The sequence below is a fragment of the Brassica napus genome, chromosome C4 (assembly GCF_020379485.1).
Source record: "Brassica napus cultivar Da-Ae chromosome C4, Da-Ae, whole genome shotgun sequence".
NCBI lineage: Eukaryota > Viridiplantae > Streptophyta > Magnoliopsida > Brassicales > Brassicaceae > Brassica > Brassica napus.
This window is the reverse complement of record NC_063447.1, coordinates 41,050,168-41,077,533: the sequence shown is the minus strand read 5'-3', so window position 1 is coordinate 41,077,533 and position 27,366 is coordinate 41,050,168. Positions and strand designations below refer to the sequence as shown.

The 27,366-nt window shown below is 38.2% G+C and overlaps 3 protein-coding genes and 2 non-coding genes across 6 annotated transcripts; 2 read left to right on the top strand and 3 right to left on the bottom strand.

Moving 5' to 3' along the window:
• Positions 1 to 9,106: 9,106 nt before the first annotated feature.
• LOC106400823 (transmembrane 9 superfamily member 12) lies at positions 9,107 to 12,108 on the bottom strand. The gene is made up of 2 exons (XM_013841215.3): positions 11,886 to 12,108; positions 9,107 to 11,266 (listed from the first exon to the last, which is right to left on the bottom strand). The coding sequence occupies exon 2, from the start codon at positions 11,256 to 11,258 to the stop codon at positions 9,309 to 9,311; it is 1,950 nt and encodes a 649-aa protein (XP_013696669.1). The 5' UTR covers positions 11,259 to 11,266; positions 11,886 to 12,108; the 3' UTR covers positions 9,107 to 9,308.
• A 2,802-nt stretch (positions 12,109 to 14,910) lies between these two features.
• LOC106397715 (adenine DNA glycosylase) lies at positions 14,911 to 17,747 on the bottom strand. 2 transcript variants are annotated; one of them, XM_022701037.2, is made up of 7 exons: positions 17,253 to 17,747; positions 16,597 to 16,656; positions 16,400 to 16,519; positions 16,235 to 16,332; positions 15,621 to 16,150; positions 15,389 to 15,498; positions 14,911 to 15,287 (listed from the first exon to the last, which is right to left on the bottom strand). In XM_022701037.2, the coding sequence occupies exons 1-7, from the start codon at positions 17,718 to 17,720 to the stop codon at positions 15,201 to 15,203; spliced, it is 1,473 nt and encodes a 490-aa protein (XP_022556758.1). In that variant the 5' UTR covers positions 17,721 to 17,747; the 3' UTR covers positions 14,911 to 15,200. The 2 variants fall into 2 exon arrangements, with proteins under 2 accessions (XP_022556758.1, XP_013693790.2); XM_013838336.3 differs by having other exon boundaries at positions 15,389 to 15,495.
• A 4,231-nt stretch (positions 17,748 to 21,978) lies between these two features.
• Positions 21,979 to 24,218, bottom strand: LOC106402292 (GPN-loop GTPase 3). Its single transcript, XM_013842998.3, has 10 exons — positions 24,030 to 24,218; positions 23,635 to 23,864; positions 23,449 to 23,557; positions 23,296 to 23,377; positions 23,091 to 23,176; positions 22,861 to 22,964; positions 22,632 to 22,762; positions 22,455 to 22,548; positions 22,300 to 22,355; positions 21,979 to 22,215 (listed from the first exon to the last, which is right to left on the bottom strand). The coding sequence occupies exons 2-10, from the start codon at positions 23,677 to 23,679 to the stop codon at positions 22,113 to 22,115; spliced, it is 810 nt and encodes a 269-aa protein (XP_013698452.1). The 5' UTR covers positions 23,680 to 23,864; positions 24,030 to 24,218; the 3' UTR covers positions 21,979 to 22,112.
• Positions 24,219 to 26,370: 2,152 nt separating this feature from the next.
• Positions 26,371 to 26,458, top strand: LOC125586792. Its single transcript, XR_007323320.1, has one exon. It is a non-coding gene; the product is annotated as a small nucleolar RNA snoR14 (small nucleolar RNA).
• A 137-nt stretch (positions 26,459 to 26,595) lies between these two features.
• On the top strand, positions 26,596 to 26,687 carry LOC125586779. The gene has a single exon (XR_007323310.1). It is a non-coding gene; the product is annotated as a small nucleolar RNA Z101 (small nucleolar RNA).
• Positions 26,688 to 27,366: the final 679 nt, after the last annotated feature.

Genomic DNA, 27,366 nt, shown 5'->3' with positions numbered 1-27,366 from the left:
ATTTTTATTTTTATTTATTTGGTTAAGACTTTGGGCTTTTGTTTCAGCCTCATTTTCGGCCAGCCTGTTTAAGGCCTTTTTATTTTTAAGACCCAAAGGGGGTGAACCCTATAAAACTACATGTAGTTGGCGATTTTTGCCCATGTCTTTTATGAAATAATTTTGCCTTTGCAAACTCAGAAACCCTAAGTCTTTTTCATGTGAGAAACAGAGAGAGCAGCCGAGTCTTATCAAGCTTCAAACCACCAAGCTTGTGGCGATTCTTCACTTCTATTCCATCCATCGATTTGCCTTGAGAGTGATACACATCCAGCAAGTCAAATCCCTTAGCTATCCACCTCCATCCACTGTTCTTGTTGAGAGAGATACACATCCAGCAACAAGGATCCATCCCCCATATTTCTATCCTTTCTTATTTTGTTTCAGTTTGCATCATATAGTTCTAGATTTCCATTCAATATAAAAACTCATAAAAAGTCATATTTGCTTCTGTTCTTACTTTAACATTTAGTTTACTTTCAGTTCATCAATTTTAATCCATAGAAAAACTCATAAAAATAACACTTATTTGTTTCAGTAACCAGATCGGCCGTCGTCCCCTCCATCGCGTCCGTCCAGCCGCTCCATAGCCCTCGGTCCGACCTGTCCAGTCCGAGTTCTTGAAACCTCTGGCCGACCATTTGGACAGCCTGAATCCCAGCCTGTATCATTTTGGTATCAGAGCTCAAAGCTCCTACACCTACGGTTGTATCCTATCCTTTTACTTTTGTTATTCAAAAAAAAAAAATTTGCACTTGTTCTTGCTGTTCTTGGCGAGTTCAAAACTTGTTTTGTTTGCATAACTTTTGATCCATTTTTGTGCATCCATCATTCTAGTAACTTGTTTTTGGCATCCATCGATTTCTACTTTCCTTTTTGATCAGATTTTCATTTAATTGCATTTAATTTACTTGGCTTGCACTTTAAGTTTTCCCATATTTATAAAAAAAAAAAAGAAAATTTATTGTACTTTCCATGTTTTAAATTTTCGATTTTTATTTTCCATTTTCAAAAAAAAAAAAATTTACATTCATTGCATGCCTTAGTTAAATACTCTTTCATTTCTCTTTGATTCTTTGCAAGTCACTAGTTCTTTTCTTTTCCTCTTGTCGCAGGGGACATGGGAGACTTAGATGGAGCACCAACACAAGCCGAGATCAATGCTCAGCTGTTGGCTAGCCATGCTGAACTACAAGCCACACTGGCTACTGTGACTGAGCAGCTGGCTCAGATAACAGGAAGAAACCGAGCTAATGCTCCACAGCCAAGGAGGAGAAACCAACCCATTCCAGAAGAGCAACAATCCCAATCCAGTGAGGACAACTCGGACACTGACCGTACCGAACCGGACGAGCCGCGGTACGAACGGGCTGGGCGAGGGAACCGGCGGGAGTATCGGGTCCAAGGCGATGGAAGCCCGATCCGTAGGAGATTCCGAGATGAAGAGGTCGCTTGGCAGGGAGGCAAGGATCTCAAACTTACTCCTCCAACCTTTGCTGGAAAGGTCGACCCGGACGCTTACATTGAGTGGGAGAAGCGCATGGAGTACATCTTTGAGTACTACCGCTATACCGAGGCCAAGAAGATCGCCCTAGCCGCAGCTCAACTGACGGACAATGCCTTAACTTGGTGGGACAGGGAAGTAGCCGAGGTTGGCAGGGTCTATAGGATCGAGACTTGGAATGAGATGCGAGCTAAACTCCGAGCAAGGTATATTCCCTCTTACTATCAGCGGGACTTACTAAAACGTTTTCGCAAGTTGTCTCAGGGTACTAGGACCGTGGAAGAATACTTTGAAGAGTTCGAGGCTCTCAAGAACAAGCTCAGGACGCGCGAGACCGAAGAAGTTATGATGGCTCCGTTCTTGGAAGGTCTTCAAGACCGCATCGCTCGCAAGGTGGAGAGACAGACTTACGTCAACTTCAACGATCTCCTCCACTATGCCGTCCAGGCCGAGCAGCACATTAGAAGGAAGAACGCCTCTAGTGCCAGGAACAAGACGCCATGGGCTCCATCCGGATCCAAAGGAGCTGAGAAAAACAAGTCCGTTGAAGTGGAAAGCCGGTTCAAGAAGAACCAATCCGACCAGTCCAAACCAGGTCCAACCGAGCCAGGTAAAGGACAAACTCCAGCCCAAAGAACCCGTGATATTACTTGTTTCAAATGTCAGGGAAAGGGGCACTACGCCAGGGACTGTCCGAACAAGCGTGTCATGATCCTTAAGGCGGATGGCGAGTATGAGTCCCAAGACGAGGCAGATGTAGAGTTGACTGATTCAGGAGATGAGATAGTGGACTATGCTGAGACTGGAGAGCTACTGGTGGTCAGACGAGCTCTCAGTGCTCTCTTTGATCCAGAGACCGTCCAACGAGAGAACATCTTCCATACGAGGTGTAGCGTAGAGGGCAAGGTATGTAGTCTAATTATTGATGGTGGCTCTTGCACTAATGTGGCCAGCAGGTACCTTGTTGACAAGTTAGGGCTAGCAAAGTCGCCACACCCCAGGCCATACAAGCTCAAATGGCTCAATGATGAGACGGAGCTTAAAATTTCGGAACAAGTTGTTGTGCCCTTTTGTATTGGTAAGTACCAGGACCAGGTGAAGTGTGATGTGGTTCCTATGCAAGCCGGACATCTGCTGTTAGGGAGGCCTTGGCAGTTTGACAAGGACACCATTCACCATGGAAGGACTAACACCTACAGTTTCACCCACAACAACAAGAAGCACAGCCTGGTCCTCTCAGCCCCCAAGAGGTCTACGAAATGCAGAGAGCCATGGACCAGTCTGGGCTGTTTAGTAAAACTAACCTTTTCATCTCTTCTAGTAAAGTGATTAAATCATTGCAGCAAGATACACAGGTGCTACTAATGGTCTTCAAGGAAGGTTGTTTTGCAGGTTTTGAGGCACCAGATTGCCCAGCTGAGATGCAAGTGCTAATGGACAAGTACAAGGATGTGTTTCCTGAGGAGATACCAGCCGGCTTACCACCCCTCCGAGGCATTGAGCATCAGATAGACTTTGTGCCCGGCGCCCCACTTCCAAACCGAGCCGCGTATCGAGTCAATCCGGAGGAGGCTAAGGAGCTGGAGAGACAGGTCCAAGGCCTCATGGACAAGGGGTACATTCGAGAGAGTCTCAGTCCATGTGCAGTTCCCGTCCTCTTGGTGCCTAAGAAGGATGGTACATGGCGTATGTGTGTTGACTGCCGAGCCATCAACAACATCACCATAAAATATCGGTACCCCATTCCTAGACTTGATGATATGTTAGATGAGCTGAGTGGTTCCACAGTGTTTTCCAAGATTGATCTTAGGAGTGGCTACCACCAAGTGCAGATGAAGGAGGGTGACGAGTGGAAGACTGCTTTCAAGACCAAGCAAGGCTTGTACGAGTGGCTTGTGATGCCATTTGGTCTTACCAACGCCCGTAGCACCTTCATGAGGCTTATGAACGAGGTTCTGAGGCCCTACATTGGTAAATTTGTGGTTGTTTATTTTGATGACATATTGATTTATAGTCAGTGCTTATCCGATCACATTAGTCATGTAGAACAGGTTCTGAAGGCGCTCAGGCAGGAAGGACTCTTTGCCAATCTCAAGAAGTGTGTATTTTGCACTGACCAGTTAATATTTTTAGGCTTTGTTGTGAGCTCACAGGGTTTGAAGGTCGATGAGGAGAAGATCAAGGCCATCCAAGACTGGCCCACGCTGACCACTATTGGGCATGTCCGAAGCTTCCATGGCCTAGCCAGCTTCTATAGGCGGTTTGTCAAGGACTTCAGCACCATTGCTGCTCCCATGACCTCAGTGATCAAGAAGAATGTATCCTTTGTTTGGGGCCCTGCCCAAGAGGAGTCTTTCAACAAGCTTAAATATAGTTTAACTCATGCACCCGTTCTTACACTTCCTGATTTTAATAAAACTTTTGAGATTGAGTGTGATGCATCAGGTACAGGCATAGGGGCTGTCCTTACTCAAGGAGGCCGACCAGTGGCATTCTTTAGTGAGAAATTGAGTGGAGCTGCCCTCAACTACCCTACCTATGACAAAGAGCTATACGCTCTAGTAAGGTCCCTTGAAACTTGGCAGCATTACCTTTTGTCTAAGGAATTTGTTATTCATACAGATCATGAGACACTTAAGCACTTGAGGGGACAGACCACGCTCAAGAAGAGGCACGCCAAATGGCTCGAGTTCGTGGAAACCTTTCCCTATGTGATCAAGTACAAGAAGGGCAAAGACAATGTGGTGGCCGATGCACTGTCCCGGAGACACACTCTCATTGTGACTATGGAGGCCAAGATCATGGGTTTCGAACATATTAAAGAATCTTATGCCACTGATCTTGATTTTAATGAAGCTTTCAGGAACACTGAGAAGGGAGCTTTCGGACCATACTACCAGCATGGCGGGTTCCTGTTTAAGGGAAAGAGGTTGTGCATTCCCAAAGGAGCCATGAGGGAACTGCTGGTACGGGAGGCCCATGGTGGCGGCCTCATGGGACACTTTGGTCAGGACAAGACCTTGAGTGTCCTAACTGAACATTTCTTTTGGCCAAACATGAAGAGGGACGTGGAGAGCATATGTGCCAAGTGCACTACCTGCCTTAAAACCAAGTCCAGGTCACATCCTTACGGTTTACAAATGCCATTGCCGATTCCTAACCACCCTTGGGTAGACATTTCTATGGACTTTGTGCTGGGTTTACCCAAGATAAACCACAAGGACTCCATTTTTGTACTGGTAGACAGGTTCTCCAAGATGGCCCATTTCATAGCCTGTAACGCCACTAATGATGCTACTCAGACCGCCGACCTATTCTTCAAGGAAGTGGTCCGACTACATGGTGTTCCTCGAACCATTGTGTCTGACCGAGATACCAAGTTCCTCAGCCATTTCTGGAAGACACTATGGGGCAAGTTGGGGACCAAGCTGCTATTCTCCACCACTTGCCATCCCCAAACCGACGGCCAGACTGAGGTAGTAAACCGTACACTCTCTCAACTATTGAGAGCTACGGTCGGTAAGAATTTAAGAAATTGGTTGTCTTGTTTGCCTTTTGTTGAGTTTGCTTATAACCATGCTAGGCACTCTACTACTAACCTGTCACCTTTTGAGATTGTTTATGAGTTTCAGCCAGAGACTCCTTTAGACTTCACCGAACTGCCCAGCTCCATGTACCGCAGTCGTGATGGAGCCAATAAGGCCGAGTTTGTTAAGAACATGCACTTGAAGGTTAAGGAGAGGATAGAGGCCAAGACGGCTAAGGTCAAGGCCAAGTATGACCAGAAGAGGAAGGAGGTGCTGTTCGAACCCGGAGACTTGGTGTGGTTACACATGCGTCCCGAGAGGTTTCCAGAAGCCCGGAAGTCCAAACTCTCTCCCCGTGGGACAGGACCATTCCGCATCTTAAAGAAGATCAACGACAATGCCTATATCCTTGACCTTCTGGCTGAATTTAAATTCTCACATACTTTCAATGTCTCGGATTTGTCTCCTTTCCATGCAGATAGCTTTGATGATTTTGCAGATGATGGTGTTCTGAGGCCAGAACCTCTTCAAGGGGGAGGGAATGATGAGGCCATCCAAGTAGAGGTTCCCATAGTTAGGCGCGGTCTGACTACCCGGAGTGGAACCAGGGCCTTGCGAGAAGGTTTCACCAAGGCTGTCCAACAAATCCTTGATCGAGGTGGACAGACTGACCAGGACCAGCTGCTGATTGAGGAGATGGTCCAGTTGAAGATTCAAGATCAAACCGGCCCAACGGAGGTTCAGGACGCGACCGGCCCGATCCAGTTCAGACTCAACCAAGCCGGACGTCTCATTTCCAGTTCAGACTCAACCAAGCCGGACGTCTTATTTAATTTAGATGTTTTTCTTTATGTTTTCCTTCAAAATTTTTGTTTTTTATTTTGGTTATATCTGAACCGAACCGATATAACCCGAATCCGTACGATATATGATTACTTTATGGGTTTTATGATGCAATACAATTTTGAACCGAACCCGAAGTGTTATTATCCGAACCCGACCCGTACTAATAAAATTTTAGTATGGGACCTAGAAGCGTAAACTCGAAAATTCGAAAACCCGAAAAACCCGACCCGAATACCAACGGATACCCAAACGCCCAGGCCTAGTTTTAACTCTCCCTCAACATGTCATCTCTGCCTAGACACTGACACGCTCAAAAATAACGGTTGACTAACCAAACGTTTGTCAGAGTAGTTTTTTTTATGAAATTCAAACTCGCTACAAGAATTCATTTAGCTATGGGTTGGCAATGGCATTTCCGTAGCCAAATTTTTTACCTACAGATATAGTGACAAAACACATAATTTTAACTTTGTAACTAAATATGTGGTTAACTGTACCAATCCGTAGCTATATACCTATAGACAGATTCCATTGGTGGTCTATAGCTAAATAGCTACACATTGGCCAGAGATAAGTGGTTGCTATAATTGTTCTATTTAGCAACGACTAGCATCAATTTTTTTTATTTATATAGCTACGACTTAGCTAAAGAAACATAGTAGTTAAACTCTATAGCTATTTAGCAATAGAGCACTCTGCAGCTATGTTGTTGCTATTAAGCAACAAAACACTTTGTAGCCATGCAGTCGCCAATAGCTACAACTAGTTTTCTCACAAAATTTGTCGCTAGCAAGCTACAGAATGGCGACGGATCGGGTTTAGCATCGACGCTGACGCCAGGGTTCCAATCCGTAGCAATCCGTAGCAATCCGCCGTCTTTTGCATCGTAGCTACAGATTTTTCTTTCTAGCTACGAAAAAATCGGTAGCTATATTATTGATTTCTTATAGTGACTATCGTTCAGTTCAGGTATGAAATTCAAATTATTATTTAGTTTGGGTATGAAATCACACTTACTCATTTTTCAGGTCTAAAAAGGCACGACCAAAGTTCTACGGGTCGAAATCGGCACTTTTCCTTTATCCGACTAAGCATGGTTTAACGGTTCATGTAACGGAGTCAAGTTTGGGTCGAAATGTTTTTAAAAATCCCAGTTCAGGAATAATTTTGCACTTATGTTTTGTTTGGAGTTAAAAAGATACGACGCAAATTATTGGGGTCTAAAAAGGCCATTTTCCTGCATTATTTATGCTCGAGACGGAGGTGAACGTTATACGTATTCCCGTGAAGGACGCAGCTCAGTTTACACGGAAATGGGTTATTTAGGAGAAAAAACAAATCATCATGAAGAGGATTTAAAAATACGAGGCAAAAGATACTAAGGACAACAAATCAGGGAAAAGTATTTTTTTAGACACCAACAATTTACGTCGTGCCTTTTTAGACCCAAACAAAACATAAGTACGAAATCATTCCTAAACTGAGATTTTTAAAAACATTTAGACCCAAACTTGACTCCGTAACATGAAATCCTACTTTGACTAACTTATCGTTAGTCAACCGTTAAACCATACTTAGTCGGATAAGGGAAAAGTGCTGATTTCAACCCGTACAATTTTGGCCGTGCCTTTTCAAACTTGGACAATGAGTAATTGCGATTTCATACCCAAACTAAACAATAATTTGAATTTCATACCCAAACTTTAATATTAACATAAAAACTACTTTGACTAACGTTTGGTTAGTCAATTGACGTCGTTTTAACTAAACTAATTAAAAGAACACACTATGACTCAAACACATGCCTAGAGAAGCGCTAAACTGAGCATTAAACCATTGGACTAAGACAAGTTTTGTAAAATATACATATATACTAAATTATATAGGTACCAAAACATGTAAAGAAATCACTAACTTCCTCTCCCTCTGGCTCACTCTCTCTCTCTCAGTTGCCAATTTCAGAAGTTTCAGTCTTTAGGAAGTTCTATTTTTGATAGTAATGAACATTTTAAAATCGCATGAGAAGGAAATGTTGGGAGCCAAAAAGAGTAGCTCCGGCTACAACACGTAGACAAGAGCGGAGATTAGTTTCTTCATCTAAAAATGAATTAGCATGAACCGATGCATTACCGACTTGATGGCAAAGTGTTCGTTTAATTCACTTGCCTATCGTGGGTTCGGCCCTCCAAGTGACGGAATTTTATTATTTTAGCTAAAACGACGTCGTTTTAACTCTCCTCGACATGTCATCTCTGTCTAGACACTGACTCGCTCAAATAACGGTTGACTAACCAAACATTAGTCAGAGTAATTTTATTTGAAATTCAAACTATCGTTCAGTTCGGGTATAAAATTCAAAATATTGTTCAGTTTGGGTATGAAATCGCACTTTCTTATTGTTCAGGTCTAAAAAGGCATGACCAAAATTGTACGGGTTGAAATCGGCACTTTTCCTTTATCCGACTAAGCATGGTTTAATGCTTGACTAACGATAAGTTAGTCAAGGTAGGATTTTATGTTACGGAGTCAAGTTTGGGTCGAAATTTTTTAAAAAATCTCAGTTCAGGAATGATTTCGCACTTATGTTTTGTTTGGATCTAAAAAGGCACGACACAAATTGTTAGGGTCTAAAAAGACCATTTTCCCTATCCGATTTAGCATGGTTTAACGGTTGACTAACGATAAGTTAGTCAAGGTACGATTTCATGTTACGGAGTCAAGTTTGGGTTGATATTTTAAAAAAAATCTCAGTTCAGGAATGATTCACACTTATGTTTAGTTTGGATCTAAAAAGGTACGACGCAAATTGTTGGGGTTTGAAAAATCATTTTTCCCTAAATAATGCATTAGTGACTCCCGTTTGAATAGGATCTTAATTATATTTAAAAAGTTACTTGAGCTGTACTTGGTCAGCGAGACTCCGACCTCGATGAATGGGGGGGGGGGGGGGGCTTCTCGAACCACGTTCAAAACGGCATGTGCGGAATATGGCAGCAACAAACTCTATTTTCTCTCAAATCTCTTCTTTTTGTTTCTAACAAAGCCACACGTTAAATTTCCAAGTCATTCCCAGAAGCACGATACATCACAGAATTACAAGGTAGATTCACAAGGTAGATTCAAAAGAAAAACACACAAAAGGTTAAACCGAAAACACAAGTAGTGAGAGAAAAAAATATAAGAGCAAAAATGCAGAAATACGACACCATTTATTTCTACTCAAAGTTCAGAAAAAAACAAATAACATATAACGGTAATATAAGTCTGAAAATTCAAAGAGGAAAAAACACTGGACTCTACAAGTCTATTACTGACAAAAAAAAAATAACAACACCTGAAAATTTGCTTCAGAAAAAGCAAAAATTCAACGGCTGAGATTTTCTCGTCAAGTTTCAATCGATTTTGACAGAGGAAAACAGATAGTGGACGAAGTAAAAGGAAGTAAGGAAGCCAATGGTTCCCGTTGAGAGCATTATTGCAATGGCCATAAGCAGAGAGTAGCCAATGTAAAGCATAGCCGAGACCGGTCCACTCAGACTTTGGAGATCGAACACCAAATAGTTGATGGAGTAAGCAAAGACATACAAGGCGACTGAACCAGATGCGAAGAAAGCTTTCCACCACCATCTCCAATCTTCCACGCAGAGGTGCATGTAGGTCAACACCACTGATACCTCTGCACACACAACTACTAAAAGAAGCAGCACTATGAGTAAGAACCCGAATACGTAGTAGAATCTGCCTAACCATATGCTGGAGAATATGAAGAAGAGTTCTATGAACAGAGTTCCGAAAGGAAGTGTTCCTGCTCCAAGGACTAGAAGCCATGACGGGTATTTACGTTCTGGGATCTCCCTTGGAATCTGGTTGGTTCTCACTGGAAACTGAATTGCTTCTGCTCGCGTGCCTAAGAATCCTCCAAACAAGGTGAGGGGAACCGAGATGCAGAACCAGAGAGCCAAGAGCTCAAAGTAGAGTGATATTGGGATGGCGCCAGTGCTGTTGCTGCTCCAGAGAAGGAAGTTCAACACTGTTAGTATAACAAAAGCTATACCCGGGAAGAAGCATGCGATGGACCAGGATAGTGATCTCCATCCTTCTGAAGTTCCTTTGACGGTTCTCCAGAGCCGGACACCAGCGTACCCAGCAGCAATACCCAAGAAAAGATAGAGAATAATCATCCCGGTTAGTAACATTCCTCTTGATGCAGGCGACATGAATCCTAGTGCTGCGAAAACAATAGTGACAACAGCCATTCCTGTAATCCGAACACCGTCTCCCACCATAATGCATAGAAGCTTTGAAAGTTCTGGTTCTCTGAACACATCTCCGACAACAAGTTTCCATCCAGAGAGCTCTTCGTTCATCTGTGCCTGCGCTTCCTTGTCCAGCTCCTCGTACTTTGTCAGATCCCTTCTAACCGTCCTCAGGAATATGACAAAGACTATACCGGCGAGGAAGACGATCACCATAAGGGAGTTCAGTATAGAGAACCAATGGACACGAGCACCTTCCATTTTCAAATAGGCATCCCATCTTGATGGCCATCTTGTCTCGCTTCTAACAAATTCGACTTCATAAGTGAAGGTTATCCTTTCATGTTCTTTTATGATCTGGGCTTTGTCAAGCTCCAACGGACAGTTAACTGAAGGAGCAGGGTCATACATGTGAAGTTTGGTCATTTTCTCAGGATCGTACTTGACACTGCATGGAACAACCTCAAATCCAACTATCTCATAACCCAGGGCCTTCTTTTTATCAGCTTCGGAGATAACACCCATACCTTCTTCACCCGTGCCAATGACCTCCATGACATTGCCTTCGTACTGATGGACCAATACCTTAAACTTGAGGTGATTGATGATGTAATCATCATTGCTGTTGGGTGGTGAATATCCAACAGGGTATCCAGTCCACTGGATGGTAACCCCATTTTGCTTGGCGAATCTCAAAGCAGGCAAGTTATCGAGAATCATATTGACTTGGTACAACTCGCGCGTTCTCTGTTTCAGGAGCTTGACCTCATGCTCGTTCAGAGGACTGGTGGTGCAGAGATAGAGAGACTCGTTGGTGTTCATCCGGAACCTATAGGCAGAGTTATCAATCTGATCCCCCATGAGAAGCTCCCCAAGATTCTCAGCACTTTTCTTGATGCCCTCGAGTGGTTTGCAGTAAGGAAGGCTATAGAAACTGAAAGGAAGCTCGGTTTCTATAGACGTCAAGGAATTGACTTTGGCGAAGATTGAGTCTCCGTTTGAATATGTGTGCATATAACTCCCTGGCAAGTAGAACCCATTGCAAAGCTGCGCAACAAACACTAGCAAAACGATAACCCGGTACATTTTCCTTCCTGTATGAAAAACAAAAGAAAGACTCTCGATCAGTTTCATGAAATGCACATTCAACAGATCGATCCAAAAGTTGAAGCATACACAGAAAGAAAGCCTCTCTCACACCTTAACAATCAGTTTACACTGTGATTAATCTATAACAGTCAGTTTCATGAAATGCACATTCAATAGATAGATCCAAATATTGATGCATACAGATCAAACACAGAAAGAAAGCCTCTCTCACACCTTAGCAATCAGTTTACACTGTGATTAATTTATAAACAGTCGGTTACACGAAATGCAAATTCAATAGATCGATCCAAATGTTGATGCATACAGATCAAACACAGAATGAAAGCCTCTCTCACGTAAGCAATCAGCTTCCACTGTGATTGATTTGAAACAGTTAGTTTCATGAAATGCACATCCAATAGATCGATCCAAATGTTGATGCGTAATAACGAGATTCAGCATTAATATCCTATAGATCGAAACAGTTCTTCGAGTTTGGATTTGGAATATCAGATCCCAACGGATCATAAACGCAAACTAACAATCCAAAGCTAAAAAAGGTCGACGAAACGAGGAAAGAAAGACGATGCAACGACAGATCTCGGTGAAATCGAAAGAGCAAACCTGAGGCAGATCGAGGTTCCGAGATCTTCAACGAAGTCAGATCCAGGGGCGAGAGAGGGAGGGACTTCTTCTCTCTCTATCTCTTCTACCTAGCCTTGCTTTGCTTTGCTTTGCTTTGCTTTGCTTTGTGTGTTCGCAAAGGGCGAGTAACAAAGATCAAGAAAATCGTGTGTGGGTATTTATCCTCTGCAACGCGCACACATGTGTCGGTGCTACCATCACCGTTCCTCAAACCTCTATATAAATTTCCCGTTTAATTTAAAATATCTATTAATTATTATTTTAATATTAAATAAAATGAATCTTGCACTCTTACCAGATTTTTAGAGTATTTAAAAATTTTATTATTTCACGCAAAAAAATTATTGGTTGTGCACTATTTTATACGTGTAAAATTAAATAGTGCTTTAAAAATCTAACTATATTGATATTTGTTTTATAAAATTTGATTTACATAAAATATATGAAATAAATTTGAGATGAAAATAATATATTTTTATGGATTTTAAGATTTTTTTATATTTTTATAAATTAACTTAATATAAATAAATAAACATAGTTTAATGTGGTAATTTTTTTTATTTATTAGTTCATAGTAAACATTATTTCATTAATAAATATTTTTTAATTAATTTTAACTTTACAAAATACTAACTTAAATACAATTAAACCAAAATACAAAAAAAATATAAAAAAATTACCATTCAAGTTTTCCTAAGAAATAAAGATCTACAATTAAACCAAAATCCAAAATCTAAAACTAAAAACAAAAATAAAAAACCCAAAATTTTAAAAACCAACTAAACAATCATGACCCAGTTATCTAAAAAACTAACTATATTTTGATTTACTTTATCCTTATGAATATTGAAATAATATCATTGTTTTTAAAATAATATTGAACTATATATAAATAGTATCGTCACTACAATCATATTTAAAACTACTTAAATGATAATCCACAATTTTGGAGACATAAATATTTTGTAATTTTTTTTCACCAGCATATCATATGATCAAGTAGTAGTTGGGTTTGAGTCTTTCAAAAGGATGCTCGGTCCAACCGGATCTGATCTACATTGAAAAAGAAAATACCTTTGTTTCTTGTTTTTTGGCAAGAGAGTTTGCACAAATGTTCCTAGATCTCAGTATATGAAATATGCTAAAACCCAAAATTGCCTTGTATTAAGTGGAATAAGACTAGCTTGGAAGCAAACGCCCGCCATATGGTTGGATTAGCAATCATGTCCACCAAGTGGGAGCAACACGTCTCGATATGTATTGTAGTAACCTGTAACTCCCGTAAGCAGGTCATCACCAATAGAAGACCTTCCATCTCAACGTCTAGAGCCAAGATACTTTTACGAAAACCGTGTACGTCAAATCTTTCAACTTCCATATGACCTATGTGTGTGCACCCGAGTCCACTGACATTGCCATTGCCATGATCGACCCAAGACGCCTCAATTTGGCAAGTCGAGATTTGGAGTTCCATAGGAAGAGTCCAAGTATAAGGCACTGCTAGTGTTGGATCATCTTCCTCCTCATCATCTCAGAGGTTAGCTTTTCGCCAGCATTCCACTTTGAGAGAAGTCAGCTAGAACGTGTCTAAAGGTGAAACATTCTTTCCATTAAACACTTTATCGTTTCTTGTCTTCCAAATGTACCATAATATCCATAGAAAGGTTTCAGCAAGGGATTCCAAGTAGGCCACGTCTTATTTCCTCCAAACACAAAATCCATGTTTTGGTAAACAAAGGTACTCGAGAGAAACCAGGAAAGGATATATAGTCTAATAAATCCCAAACCTAGAATGCTGGGGACATTAAAAAAGAAGATGTTTTTTGGTTTTCTTAGAGTCACCAAGTAATTATGTCGTCGCAATACATCTTGAGCGGTTACCACATAAAGTGTTCCATTTTTCTAGGGCCTTCAGGTTATGTAAACCAGCGATACTTAGTTGGACAACCAGTGTGGGCACTTCGTAGTTTATGCTTTCGTAGTAAGTTGTATCCGGATTTAACGAAATAAAATCATGATTTCTTATGGTTCCATGCATAGCCCTCCATGGACCATGTATTATTATGTCTCAATCCGAGGATAAGAGGAATGTCCTCAGGGTGGAAATAATCTTGTAAGAGGTTAGTATCTCAATCCCTATCAAGTGTCGGAGAGAGTGGGAGCTGCAGCCTATAGACATGGTTTATTAGAAGGGTTTCGCGTCCGCCCTGTTTTTCATGTTTCTCAACTCAAGCGCGCTTTGGGTCAGCATGAACAGGTGGTGGAGCTTCTAGTGGTGTGAGAAGGCAATGTACAATCGTTGTTAGAACCGGATTAGGTGGTGGATAAGCGCTATGATAAATTTGGAGTACTGGAGCTACTAGTTAGTTGGATTGGAAATCAGATTTTAGAGAACTCATAGGTTTGATAAATAAAAAAAGAGAACTTATGGTTTATTTTATTGAGATTTTATCACTTAGTTTTCACATTAAAAGTTCTAGGGCAAGCTTGATTTTGTTGGAGGAAGTATTGATAAATATTAAAATGTGTATTACGGTCAAAGGAAAAAAAGGAGTGATTCAGAAGAAAACAGGGGAGGCTGATGTGGCCGGAGACATTGGAGATTTGAATATTAATGAGGAAATGAAAGCTATGGATTGACTCGGAGGGTCTGCGGCTAGATCAAGTGAAAGATGTGAAGAGTGTTTGTTTACTTATGTGAGAGAGAGAGAGGGAATGTAAGAATCTTTTATGCTTGTTCTTAAGCTTAGAGACGTGATGAGTGCGAACGATCGCTATAAGATCGTTGATAAATTGAACAAATGAGATTGTAAAACGAATCTTACAAACAAGCTTGAATCAATAAATCTAGTCTTTCTTTTCATTCCCTACAGATAGCTAAAATCTATCAGGTTTGTTGAATTAGAAGTAGAACTCGAGCTTGTACTTGACTTGTTTAAACGTAGCTAATGTTTTATTTTTAAGAAAATTCAGATTGATTCAACTTGGTAGACCTTAAATCGACTGAAGCAAAAACATAATGAATTTAACAGAAACTAAAGTAACGATTACAAAGTTCCCTACTTAAAAAATAATCAAAACCTTAGTAAGAAAGAACCTGAGGCTTATAAATATTGCTTACATAATCAACTCTGGATCCAGTCACTTTACTCAGTAGAACTAATTGGTCAAACCGAGATCACAAGTGTTTCCGGTCTTTCTTTTTTTTTGAAAAAAATCGAAAGTGTTTCCGGTCTTTGATGCCTTTGATATCCAAATGCTAGACAATACATACAGACAATTGTGAGAAGAAGGTCATGTGATTCTTCGTTTCCTGGAAATGGCTGTTCTATTTGATGAGACAGATAAATCTTGCTTGTGTGCTTCAACCATTGAATACACCTACACTCCATCAACATTTACTTGCTTTTAACCATAGAGTTCTCGAATTCAACGATCATGACAAAAAACTGACTGTTTCTATAATGAGGATAAGGAGATACCTTTCTTACAGCCGATGTCAGTCCCATGGTAGAAAGAACATCACTGTCCACACACTTCCATGTCAGAGTGTCCTCTGCCTCATCTTTGAACAGATCAATTGTTCCCCCTTCTATGACATAGAAGAAAGTAACATATTGTCTAAATACACGTTCATGTCTCTATGTACAGGAAAAACCGGAAAAAGAAAGATATATATATATATATATATATATATATATATGCTGGTCAAACCTGTAAGTTGTACGACTAATAGCTCCACATAAATTTTTCGACGTATGTGTGTGAAGATGTGGACAAACTCTCCAAGTTCTTTTCTTGAGACTACAGTGCATGTTTCCTTGGGTTCTAGATGAAATGCTTCTTTAAGGTAGAGATTGATCGCCTTCCTCCTTGATGCCAGACTAGCTTCCTTATCCAATATAACAGATGGGAACTCCCAAAGACCAGCAAGCAGACCCTCTTCGGGTCTCTTTACAAGAACAAATCTACCTCCTGACTGGTTCTTCTCCTGTATCTGTATTTCCAAAACACATACGCAACAGAAGTCGACCTTTGGCTTGGCCTTGACCACTTTTGTAGGATACTCTGTCACGGGAATGCTTCTGTTTTCCTGGAACAGAGAATATGCACGGCACTGGCTGGAAATAGGACAAGAAGAGCAACTTGGCTTTGATACGGAGCACAGAGTCGCACCAAGCTCCATCAGAGATTGGTTGAAATCTCCAGGACGTGAAGGATCCACAAGTTGTGCAGCTAGTTTCCTGACCAAAATAAATAAATATGTACATATATAAAAATTTATCCACTTCTTGTTATTGTCTTAGGAAATGCAAAAGTTGGTTCACCAGAAAATCTTCACAGTAAGCCGGTCTTTCGGATTAGCTGAGATAGCCTTTAGCCTGGCAAGCACTCTAATCACGTTACCGTCAACAACAGGTACCGCCTGGAACATAATAAGTAGCAAAAGTTTTACTTAAGTTTATTATGACTGATAAGAAAACTGACCGCACCTCATTAAAAGCAATGGAGGCAATTGCTCCGGCTGTATATTCTCCTATTCCTTTAACTTTCATAAGGCTAGACGCTTTATTAGGAAAACCCTCCTTCCCTGCAACAACCATCTTTGCTCCCTACCAGAAATAAAACTACATTACTTAGGATATTTAGTGAAAGAGTCCTGGACTGCACAAGTAAGTGTATTATTCACCTCTAAAAGAAAGCGTGCCCGTCGATAGTACCCCAAACCTGCCCACATTTCGTTTACCTCCTGCAGCGCCAAGAACTCAATTTTCTTTAGCAACAATAATCTTTTTTTTATTGACTAATAGAGTACTTAGTTTCCATTGGTAATGCATAGCAAAACTCAATAAGATTTAAGCCCTTACTTCCGAGTTATATAGCTCACGAAAAAAAAACACAAGCACATCATGGGGGATTCAAATGGGAGGGTTGATTCACAATTTCCCACATCATTAACACAGACACTCTTTACAAAGAAGCCAATTTCCCAAAACATAAACAAGCAATGAACCACATAACACAGGAAAAAAAAGGCTATTTTTTCTCATGCCACTGGATAAACAAATTCAAATGGTGTGGCATTGACTAATATATAAACCTCTCCATTTGGAATAAAAGAGAGTAATCTCTTCCCTACTAATGATAGGTAAATAACATGCTATTAAGCCATTACTTCCGAGTCAGTGAAAATGGAACTAAAGATGAGACAATGCAGAGCAGAACCACCAAAAAAAAAAAGATTAAGCCTTTACTTCTGATTAGCACATCACACAGGCAAACATATATACGAATGGGACAATAAAGGAAAGTTCAATTGATTCGAAATTAGAAAGAATAACCAACCTCAAGGGAAGCTTGAGCAAGGTCGTAGATGGTGGGCCATTTATGCATCCAACGTTTGTAATACTCCATTACAGTCTGAACCCTAGTTTGCTGCAACATAATCTCCGATACCCAAACCTCATAAGCTCTTCTCTCTTTTTCAGTCTCGCTCCTTGTCTTCTTCCTCCATGGTAGATCTCGCTGATTCTCATCGTACCAATCAAGCAGAGACGTTCTGATGTTCTGGGTCTCCTTTTCGTTGAAGAGATCCTCCATATCTCCTCCCAGTGGTTCTTCTTCTTCTTCTTCTTTTTTCTGCCGACATTTTCTCATCCGAGGCGCAGAAGAATGGGACATCGTTTTGCTCTCGAAGCTCGAAGCTTTGCAGTGGAAACTCCGAATCGTCTTTGGGTTTTGTCTCTTTGACGCGACCGTTGATCTTTCAAATGTAGGGTTTATTAGCCGCACGCGAAAAAGAAGAAGTATCATTCAATCCGCACCGTGAGAAAGATTAGGCATGGGCATTTTAACATGGATCTGAAAACCCTAACCGGAACAGATCCAAAAATATCTGATCCGGAACCGGACCGACAATTTACAAGTATTTTTTGGGTTAAAATTTTTTTTTACCTGAAAGAACCGGAACCGAAAGGAACCGACCCGAATAGACCCGGATCCGAAAAAAACCGACCCGAATAGACCTGACCCGATAAGAACCGATTTGCACCCGACTTAAAAACATGTATATCTAAAACTATGATGTTTTTGTGTTCTATTTTATATATATTATTTTATGATTTAGTTGAAATATCTTTTGTTAACAACATTTGTTATTATTTTGTAACGTTTTTTAAGTAATATAAAGCTTTAGAATGTAAAATTTAGAGTTTAAAAATGTTTTATTTTAATTATTAATAGTTTCATTTAAGTTATTTTGTAAAATTTTAGATATATATGACAAAATATCAACTAAATTTGATGGAATTGGGTATGTCATGTCCTTTTCAGATACTAAATACCCGAACCCGACCCGAACCCAATATGGACCCGAAAAATTACGGATATTTTAAGGGTATTTTAATTATAGATCCGAATCGACCCGGACCCGAGAAGAACCGACCCGAACCCCAACTGGAAATTTCTTAGTATTGGATCTAAATATTTAGGACCAGAAAGATCCGGATCCGAAAGGAACCGGCCCGAAACCGACCCAAAGACCCGAACGCCCAAGCCTAAGAAAGATAATGGAGTGTTGATCACAAAAAAAAAAAGAAAATAAATGGAGCTGAAATGTCTTTTTTTTTTTTGGAAAACTATACTTAGTATAATTTTAAACTAGAGTTTGATTTGCACGCATATCCACCTAGATTTTGATTCTTACTTATGTTTTATAAATTGTTTAATGACATTTCTAAGTAGTTGTTTATATATTTTTAAGTTTATATACATCAGAACCGAACATATCCGATTCAGAAGGACCCGACTCGAAACTCACACAAGAATTTATAATATCCGAATGGAGCCAAATTTAAACACAAAGAACCTGATACCCAAATGAAACAATATGTATCTAAATGGGTGTTGCCATTTTGAAGCGACCGTTGATCTTTCAAATGTAGGGTTTATTAGCCGCAAACGAAAAAGAAGAAGTGTCATTCAATTCGCACCATGAGAAAGATAATGGAGCTGAAATGTATATTATATCTTTTCTTAAGTTATTTTTTCTGATAACCGGATATCCGGCATGTCAAAACCCATCCAACTAGTTCTCTAGGGGCCTGACTACCGGTGGCAGCCATACCCGATTGCTCGCAAAGAGAATTAGATATCTCTGTCGCTTGACCACATAGATGGATAAACCTGAATTGACGCGGATTTGAACCCAAGTCCCTTAGGGACACTTGGGACGCCATGCGCCACCAAACCAAACCCATGTGGTTAAATAAATATTGCCTTTTTTAAGTTCAAATGGGAAATTATCAATGTTTCCATGAAATCATGAAGTCCATCTACTTCATGTTCTTTTTCTTGACAAATACAAGGTTAGCGAATCAATCAAGGTATTTTACTTTGTGAATAGAGCTGACTTTTAATAGATGATCTATTTCTTCATTATTGTTTTGGTGTGTTTGAGTCCTAGCTTTCGACGTTTATGTTTTATAGGTTTATATGTGGGATCGACATTCATCTCATGAGTAGTTATGTCGGGGTTAATTCCAGACGTATCTTTTGTGAACCATATGAATGTACTAAGTTTTCCTTTAGAAAGGAAATTTGTTCGCTTTGGATAAGGTCTTGCAGATCTAGATCATTAGAACTTTCGTAAGATGACATATGGATGGGTCTTATTTTGTTTTAAACGTTGAGTTCTGAGCACCTTTTTCTGTAATTGTTATACGGGGCATCGCTTCGTGAGCTTATAGTAGTCCATGTAACAGTTACGGGATGCTTTTTGGCTTCCACAGATGGTTTGAATGACTTCCGAATTCGGAAACTTCACACAATGAAAATATGTTGAATGAATTGCTGATATGCTCAAATTATCCCAAGAGCACTCTCTTAAATAAGAGATTGATTGTAGTACTTGGGGATCGAGTGGTAGATCACACAATAGACTATTAGTTATTGGTAAAGCTAGAACAAAAATAGAAAACAGTAATAAAATGCATATAGACTTATAAATGACCTAAAACAAACTAGAAATGTGTAATAAAGACTCTAAACATGGCCAAATATATTGCCTAAAATTGGTAAAATCTAGGACCTATCAACTCTTCCAGACTTATTATTTTGCTTGTCTACAAGCAAAACATAGAAAAAACGCAGGGTCTCACTAGCTCCTTAGAATACCACCATCACCTCTACAAGGTTGCAACCACATCTGAGGCATTTCCATGTACTCAGCCCCAGCCTAGCAACCTTGCCATACCACAACTTAAACAGATTCTGCTTGACATATCCTTCAACTAACCTCATTTCTTAATAAAAAAGGTGTAGGCTTTTCAAAGGATACATGAACTCTTACTCCAACAAGTATATGAACACACATGTTGGTTTTTCTAGTTCCTTTCTGATATCACTCAAGTTACCCTATGAGCAACTTTCTCTCTCAAATAATATGTTCAGTTAAAGTACTTAGGGATCAAATCCAAAGGGAGCATGAGCACACAATAGAATAAGTTTTGATGCAAGAAAGGAAACATATTTCTTTCTTCACTAAGAATCTTTGAAAAGCTACCTTGAACTATCCGACCCATGATAAGTAGTTTTATGCTTTGGTTGGAGCTTTTTAAACATGACAGCATTACTTGTGGGCTAAGGAGTTTGTTATACACACAGAACAAGTCTCTCAAGCATATTAAAGGTCAACAAAAGCTGAATAAGAGGCATCCCTAGGTGGGTCAAATTTATAGAGACATTTCCTTATGTCATCTGCTACAAACAAGGTAAAGAAAATATTGTAGCCAATGCACTCTTTAGAAGGTACGTCTTGCTTTCTACACAAGATTCTAAGTTGATAGGGGGTTGAAAAAATTCAAGACATGTTCTGAGCATGACCCTGACTTTAAAGATACTTACAATGAATGTAAGAAGTTTGCTAGTGGAAAATTCTATAGGTTTTATTGTAATCTTTTGTTTGAAAATCATTTGTGTGTCCATAATTGCTCTTTGAGAGAATTGTTTTCTTGAATGCTTTGATGGAACACTTTGCCGCATATGAAAAGGGATGTAGAGAGGATATGTGGCCGGAGTACCGTTTGCAAAACAACCATGGCAAGGCACAAACACCATGTAAGTACACTTCTTTGTCAATACCTAACGAGCCTTCAAACTGATATCTCATTGAATTTCGTATTAGGCTTGCCTAGAATCAGGGAAGGGAAGGACTCAATCTATGTAGTCGTACATAAAATGACACATTTTATTCCTTGTTAAAACGCCAACGAATAATTGAATCGCACGCGAGAACACTTTCTTTAAAAAGTATTTTGACTCTATTCCAAGCATTCGTCACAAGAAATCATTTGTCTGATGAGATAATCAAAGTACACACTCTTGTTCTCGATTAAGATACAAAATAACTTATATAATTTCTCCTTTTATATGTATTTCTTCAAATATTTTTGATAATTATTTGAAATAATAACTGCTTTTCTTTCGCTCTTCCAATTAGGTTGTGATTTCTTGTTTGTGATTATGCATAATTTGCCAATGCTTACAATTCCTTAGATAATAGAGCTAAAAGTTGCAATGGTTAACAATTAACATTGTAATGTTTATTTAAGAGTTCCAATAGTTCATCATTAAAAATTACAATCACCAACAACTGCAATAATTCATTAATGAATCATCACCAACACTTGTAATCATCAATTGTTGCAATATTTCATTTTAGTAATTGCAGCTCTTCATCCAAACAATTACGATCATTCACTTAAACAGTAGCAATAATTCACTAAATCTCAGCGAAATCCTACATTTTAGACATTTACAACTTGATTTTTACAATCCTATAAACTCATGATTGCATTTTGGACTTGGCCTAGTGAAAAGAAAAGCAACGAGGTGATGGTATTCATTGTGATACAGATGAGAGATTTAAAATTCTAACTAAAATTTAGCTCTCTTACGAACCTAGATTTTGAATATTCACATCTTTTTTTGTTAAAGCAGACTCTAATTGTTGTGTATGACAAGATGAAATGCGGCTGATTTGGTATTAATGTCTGCGTGGAGAAATTCCTAGTAGTTGGAAATCACTCACTAGTTAAGGTTTGATATTCAGCAATAAGATAGTTCTCACAAGTTCATTGGCCTTTTTGACAAGACCAAGATTGTTTAGAAGTTTCAAGAAAAGCGTCCGTGAAACAGAGTAACAAATTACTGATCATCACCAAAATCTTCATCCTCATCTTTGATCTTAACATCAGCGTCTTCTCCAAACTGGATGCAGACATCAATCTGGGACAGAACATACTGAATACTGCACAAAGAAAACGTTGTCGATATTAGCTTTTGAATTGGATCAATGTTGGAAGATATGATAGAGAGCAAATTAGTTTATCACCTTCGTTCTTTCCTTATGTCAAGGGGTATGAAATTCACCATCCCATATTCTCCCACCTAATAATTACCACCACATCCCAAAAACGCAATCATGAAAATCAAACTATACACACTTTTGCTTTACGATCAACATATGATTAAAACCGTATTACATACCATCTCAATCAGGGCTTTGTTCAATTTCGCATATCGAGGACCCATCTTTTGGTTTAACTCTGCCAACAATGTGCGAGGCTCCGGATCCAAGTAGCTAAGGTAAACAAACCCGACGCAAAATTACTTAACTCAGAAACAACAACGGAAAACGAAAAGACACAAAAGAAGAATCCATACGTATCAATGTTGCTTTTATCCTGCAAGAGATCCATCTTTGAGAGGATGTTGATGTGTGGTAATTCAAGCTGGATCATTGCAGAGAGAGACGACATGCAACCGCTGATAAACTTGGTGACATCTGTTATGAACTGCTCCAACAAGATATATCATTTGTTATCAACACAAATTGGTTTTTTTACTACAACAGTAGTAGGTATAGAAAAAGAAACAGAAGTTGATATAAAACCTGTGAATCAAGCAGATAAACAACACAGACGTTGAAGTTCTTCTGTTGCAAATGCGCCACAAAGTTCTTGAGCACAGGAACATGTGTAAACAGTTCTATCTGGCCTATTAACAGGATAGATTTCAGAAGAATTTACAGATAAAAAAAACACACTTGAGAAGCAAACTTGATTACAGAAACCACTCGTATTTAAATAATCAGACAAATAAACTTATTGATCATGTATGCACCTGGACAATCGAATATAAGGTAATCATCATCTCGGTAGTTGTCCAATTCTTCATCCACCCAATCATGTAAGCTATCCTCAAGGTATCTGTGGATTAAGAGTTAAGGATTCTCCATGCAATTTTCCAACATATAAATAAAGGCAACAGCATTAAGACTCAGGAGGTAGTTAAAAATTCTCATTATATGTCTATGTAAAAAGGATACTCCATGCAGTACATGAGGGCACCATTAGGACCAAGCCCAAGCTCCTCCATTACATCTTCCAAAGAAACAAGTTCTCTGATATCTGCAAAACAGCAAAAACCAAGAAAGTGTGAAACCAAGAAAGTCCCAAGGGATTTTGATTGAATAACTCACCCATAGCCACAGGATAGTTGAAGATTTCAGCAGCAGGATCCAAGTTAACAACATTCATTGTTCTGCCGACCGTTTCACAGTGTTCATACAAAGATGAGCAATACGTTGACTGATCCAGAAAAAAAAAAATCCCCATTAGACAAAATCTAACTGTTATTACAGATCCAAAATTGACTATATAATGACCTTTCCGCTGCCTGCTGGACCGATAACGAGCTGAGCATAACCCATTGTAACAAAGCAAAATCTTCCAGAAAAAAAAAACTCAAATAGAGCAAAGAGAGTGAATGATTCTAAAAGATGCAAAGACGGCGACTGATATATAAGCAATGCACCAAACACCTAAACCGAACAACACACTCAGTATGTCGCAGGAACCCATAGACCAGAAGCAATCAACAGACACATCTCAGCACCTGAAACAAGGATAATATCAGAATCGATTGATATAGCTACGGTTTAACACCGAAAACATCGAAGAAAGTGAAAGCAGCCCGACGGAAACTTTCGAAAGCCCACAAAAAAAACACAATCACAAGCTCTGTAGCATAGTATTGAATCAGAAAGAGATTAAACTTGACCTTTTAGTATTTGGTTGCGTCTTCTTTGGGGTTAAGAAGAAGAGAGCTTCACTTTTCGGTTCGGTTGGCTTTCGTAGCGATTATATTGCTTCTAAAGACTTCTTTAGGGTTTTCGATGATTTTTTCTCCTTCAATTAATGAGTTGGTTCGGTTGCGCTTGGTTTGACAGATATTTAGAGCGCGACAATTACAATTTGACCACACCAAAAATAAAAAAATAAATAAAGCATTGCTTCTCCACGTGTATCACGTAGTCTTCGCCGAAGCTTGAATTAATTAATTATTTTTATATAAAACTATAATCAAATAAGAAAATTATTGGTTTGAAAGCAAAGATGTGATCAAAAGAAAAAGTCTACTCATGTGAATCTTTCCTCGTGGATTTCGATCTCTTCGTTTTATATATAAACTAGGATTGGCCCGCCATACGGACGGGATGTGATGTATTGGTTTTTATCGATGATATAATTTTTGTGTTAATTTTTTTTTTATGTTCATTTGGTTGCGAGTGTGATTATGTTAAGCAATCAGTGTTATCTACATCAAATTTCAATTATATAACTAAAAATTGACATGTTAACATATTTAGTATTGTCGTTGATTCAGAGTTACAAAATTTTATAGTGTTATAATACTCATAACATTTTTCTAAATTTAAACTTTGAGCATTATAAATTAAATCAAACAAAATCGATCAAAAAATAATACAATAGAGAAACCTTGTTAAACCACAAATAGTAAGGATATCTTTGGATTGTATGGAGTGAAAAGTTGAGTTTTAGTCTCTTATTTTTCCTCTGTAGCCAAAGAAGGAGCATAGGCTTTTTATATTTTGTTTTTTGATCAAATGAGAGTTTCTCTACTGTTTATTTAACAATTAGATATACGACTATGAAAAATCAATTACAATTATAATTTAGATTTTAATAGATATATATTACATTAGAATTGACTACTAAAATATAATTAATATGCCAATTCAGAATTTTTTATTTATTTATTCAAAGTGTTGCTCAAAAAATTTGAAATGGTTAAAACTCACTATTTGTTATATTTTCAGTATTGGAATTAACAGAAGGTAAGCAATGTGAAATTTAATTTAATTAAACTTTGTTTATGCTTTAAATACTTTTATCTTATTATTTAGTTTTTCATATAAACAATTGTTTAAATTGACAACTCATTTGAAGCTTAGTTATGTTTTTAAAATCATTGAGTTCTCGTTTCTCGGGAATCAGTCTTTAAAGCATCTCCAACATATTGTTATTTATACCTCTATAATAGCATTTAAATGTGAAATTGCTCTAACCCACCTCTATTTCTTCCTCTATAATAGGGATCTCTATTTTTTCCTCTATATATAGAGGAAGAAATAGCATTTCTCTATTTTTACTCTACATTTAGGGACTATTATTTTAGAGGAATACATTGGAGCATATCTCATCTCTATTATAGAGTTCTTCTAATTTAGAGGTGAAAATAACAAAATACATTGGAGATGGTCTTAACGGCAGTATAAAATGTAGAAACCGGTTCCTTACATTTTCTATATCAAACGATAATATATTCTTTTGACTAACTAAAAATTTACGGCTATATAATTTTGGTTTGATAGAGTACCGGAGTTATTTTATCAGGCTGGCCAAAGAAAAGATTTTTTTTTACTAAGGAAAATGTTAAAAAATATTGTTTCGAACAAATTGCAACAGAATCTACGAAAATAAAATTGCTAAACATGGTCTTTCGTTGAAATTGATTGTTTAAACGTGTTATTTTTTTAATTAACCCAAACTATTTTATAATAAAGAATGAATAAGTAAAAAAATATCAGAAAGACAAATATAATGTTGGTCTTCAAATCAGTTTATGAGAACACATTACAAACCAAATAAAATCAAAAAAAAATATTTTTTAAGAAAACCACAACCCAACGTTTTCTCTAAATCATATCAACTGAGCCTTCAATCTGTAAATTTGAGAAACATTACCTCAGCTCAAAGATCTAACTTTTCTGCTTTCTTCAACTCAAAGATCCATTAGTTATAGCATCTAAGTTTTTAGAGAAGCCCATTAATACATAGTACACGACAAAGCCCAATAAAATCAGGGTTTCTCCTAATCATGTCTCGACTAATATATAACGTGTCAATCATATAGTGTGCATTCTCATTGTTTATAGTTCTTATCATCTACTTCGATACTGGTATAAGACTTTTTTTTTTAATTTTTGCGTGACAGAGAAGCGCTTTGTTCTTTATCGCTGACGGTCAACCTCTAAGAAGTTCTGAGCTTTTCCATTTTTTTTCCTTCTGGCTTTATATCTAAGCTCTCTTTTATGTAGTCGAGGTGAACATAGAATGTCCAAAAGTCTCTCAATCCCGTGAGACATATTGTGATGTTATTGTGATAACTCTTGAGATGCTGATCGACTTATAATGAAAACTGAGTCTTTTTTCCAATCTTTATTTTAAAAAGATCTGTGGGTTTATGGATCTGACTACATGATGAATCTCATAAAAAGTCCTTTTCCAGTTTTTATTTTAAAAAGATTTGTGTGTTTATATGATCTGAGTACATGATGAATCTCATAAAACAAATGGTATTTTACGACTGATTTTATGTTTGATGTTTATTCACCTTGGAGAACAGATACTCAGAATCAAGTTTTCAAGTTTTGTGATTTTTTAAGTTCTTTCTTTTGGCTGGGCATATGATATGAAACTATATTTCAGGGATAATTTGCGTTTGAATCTTATTGATGCTATCTTTATGATTATCTGATACCCGTATTTCAATTTTTATACAGAATATCTTTCTGTATTATGTTTGATTGTTTAGATTAATGTCGATCTCCCTTAATTCCTTTTTATTAATACGGTTAATTTTCTTTGTTCAAATTATGGTCTTCTGAAACTTATAGTCTGGCCAAAAAACTATTAATCCTGAATTTTAGCAAAGCAAAACGAAGCTACTTGTGTAAATTATTAAACCCACAAAACAAAGTCCAAAAAAGTAACAACAAAACGAAGACCCAAAAAAGTAACAAAGAGTCATAATTGAAACGCAACATTTAGTTAAGTGTGACACGTGTTAACACTATATTAAGCGACTTAGTGACGTGGTGCACTTACAGGAGAGAAAACACTACTTTATATATATAGATATTTTTACCCTCATATATAAATGAGATAGGGACTTTATTCTGATTTGCCCTACTACCTCAATGGTTTTCTCTAATTTGTCCCTCCTAATAAATAATTTAATTTTTTTTTCTTTAATTACAGAAACTTGGGTAAATACTAAACTACCCTTAACGAATCTACAAAACTACAACTAA

Excerpts from the sequence above, each read along its gene's own strand:
- LOC106400823 (XM_013841215.3), bottom strand. The coding sequence starts at position 11,258 with ATGTACCGGGTTATCGTTTTGCTAGTGTTTGTTGCGCAGCTTTGCAAT.
- LOC106397715 (XM_022701037.2), bottom strand. The coding sequence starts at position 17,720 with ATGATACTTCTTCTTTTTCGCGTGCGGCTAATAAACCCTACATTTGAA. Across the intron at positions 16,520-16,596 it reads GGGCACGCTTTCTTTTAGAG|GGAGCAAAGATGGTTGTTGC; the intron begins GTGAATAATACA and ends TATTTCTGGTAG. Across the intron at positions 16,151-16,234 it reads CTTACTGTGAAGATTTTCTG|GAAACTAGCTGCACAACTTG; the intron begins GTGAACCAACTT and ends TATTTTGGTCAG.
- LOC106402292 (XM_013842998.3), bottom strand. The coding sequence starts at position 23,679 with ATGGGTTATGCTCAGCTCGTTATCGGTCCAGCAGGCAGCGGAAAG. Across the intron at positions 23,378-23,448 it reads CAACTATCCTGTGGCTATGG|ATATCAGAGAACTTGTTTCT; the intron begins GTGAGTTATTCA and ends GCTGTTTTGCAG. Across the intron at positions 22,549-22,631 it reads GATAAAAGCAACATTGATAC|CTACTTGGATCCGGAGCCTC; the intron begins GTATGGATTCTT and ends TGTTTACCTTAG.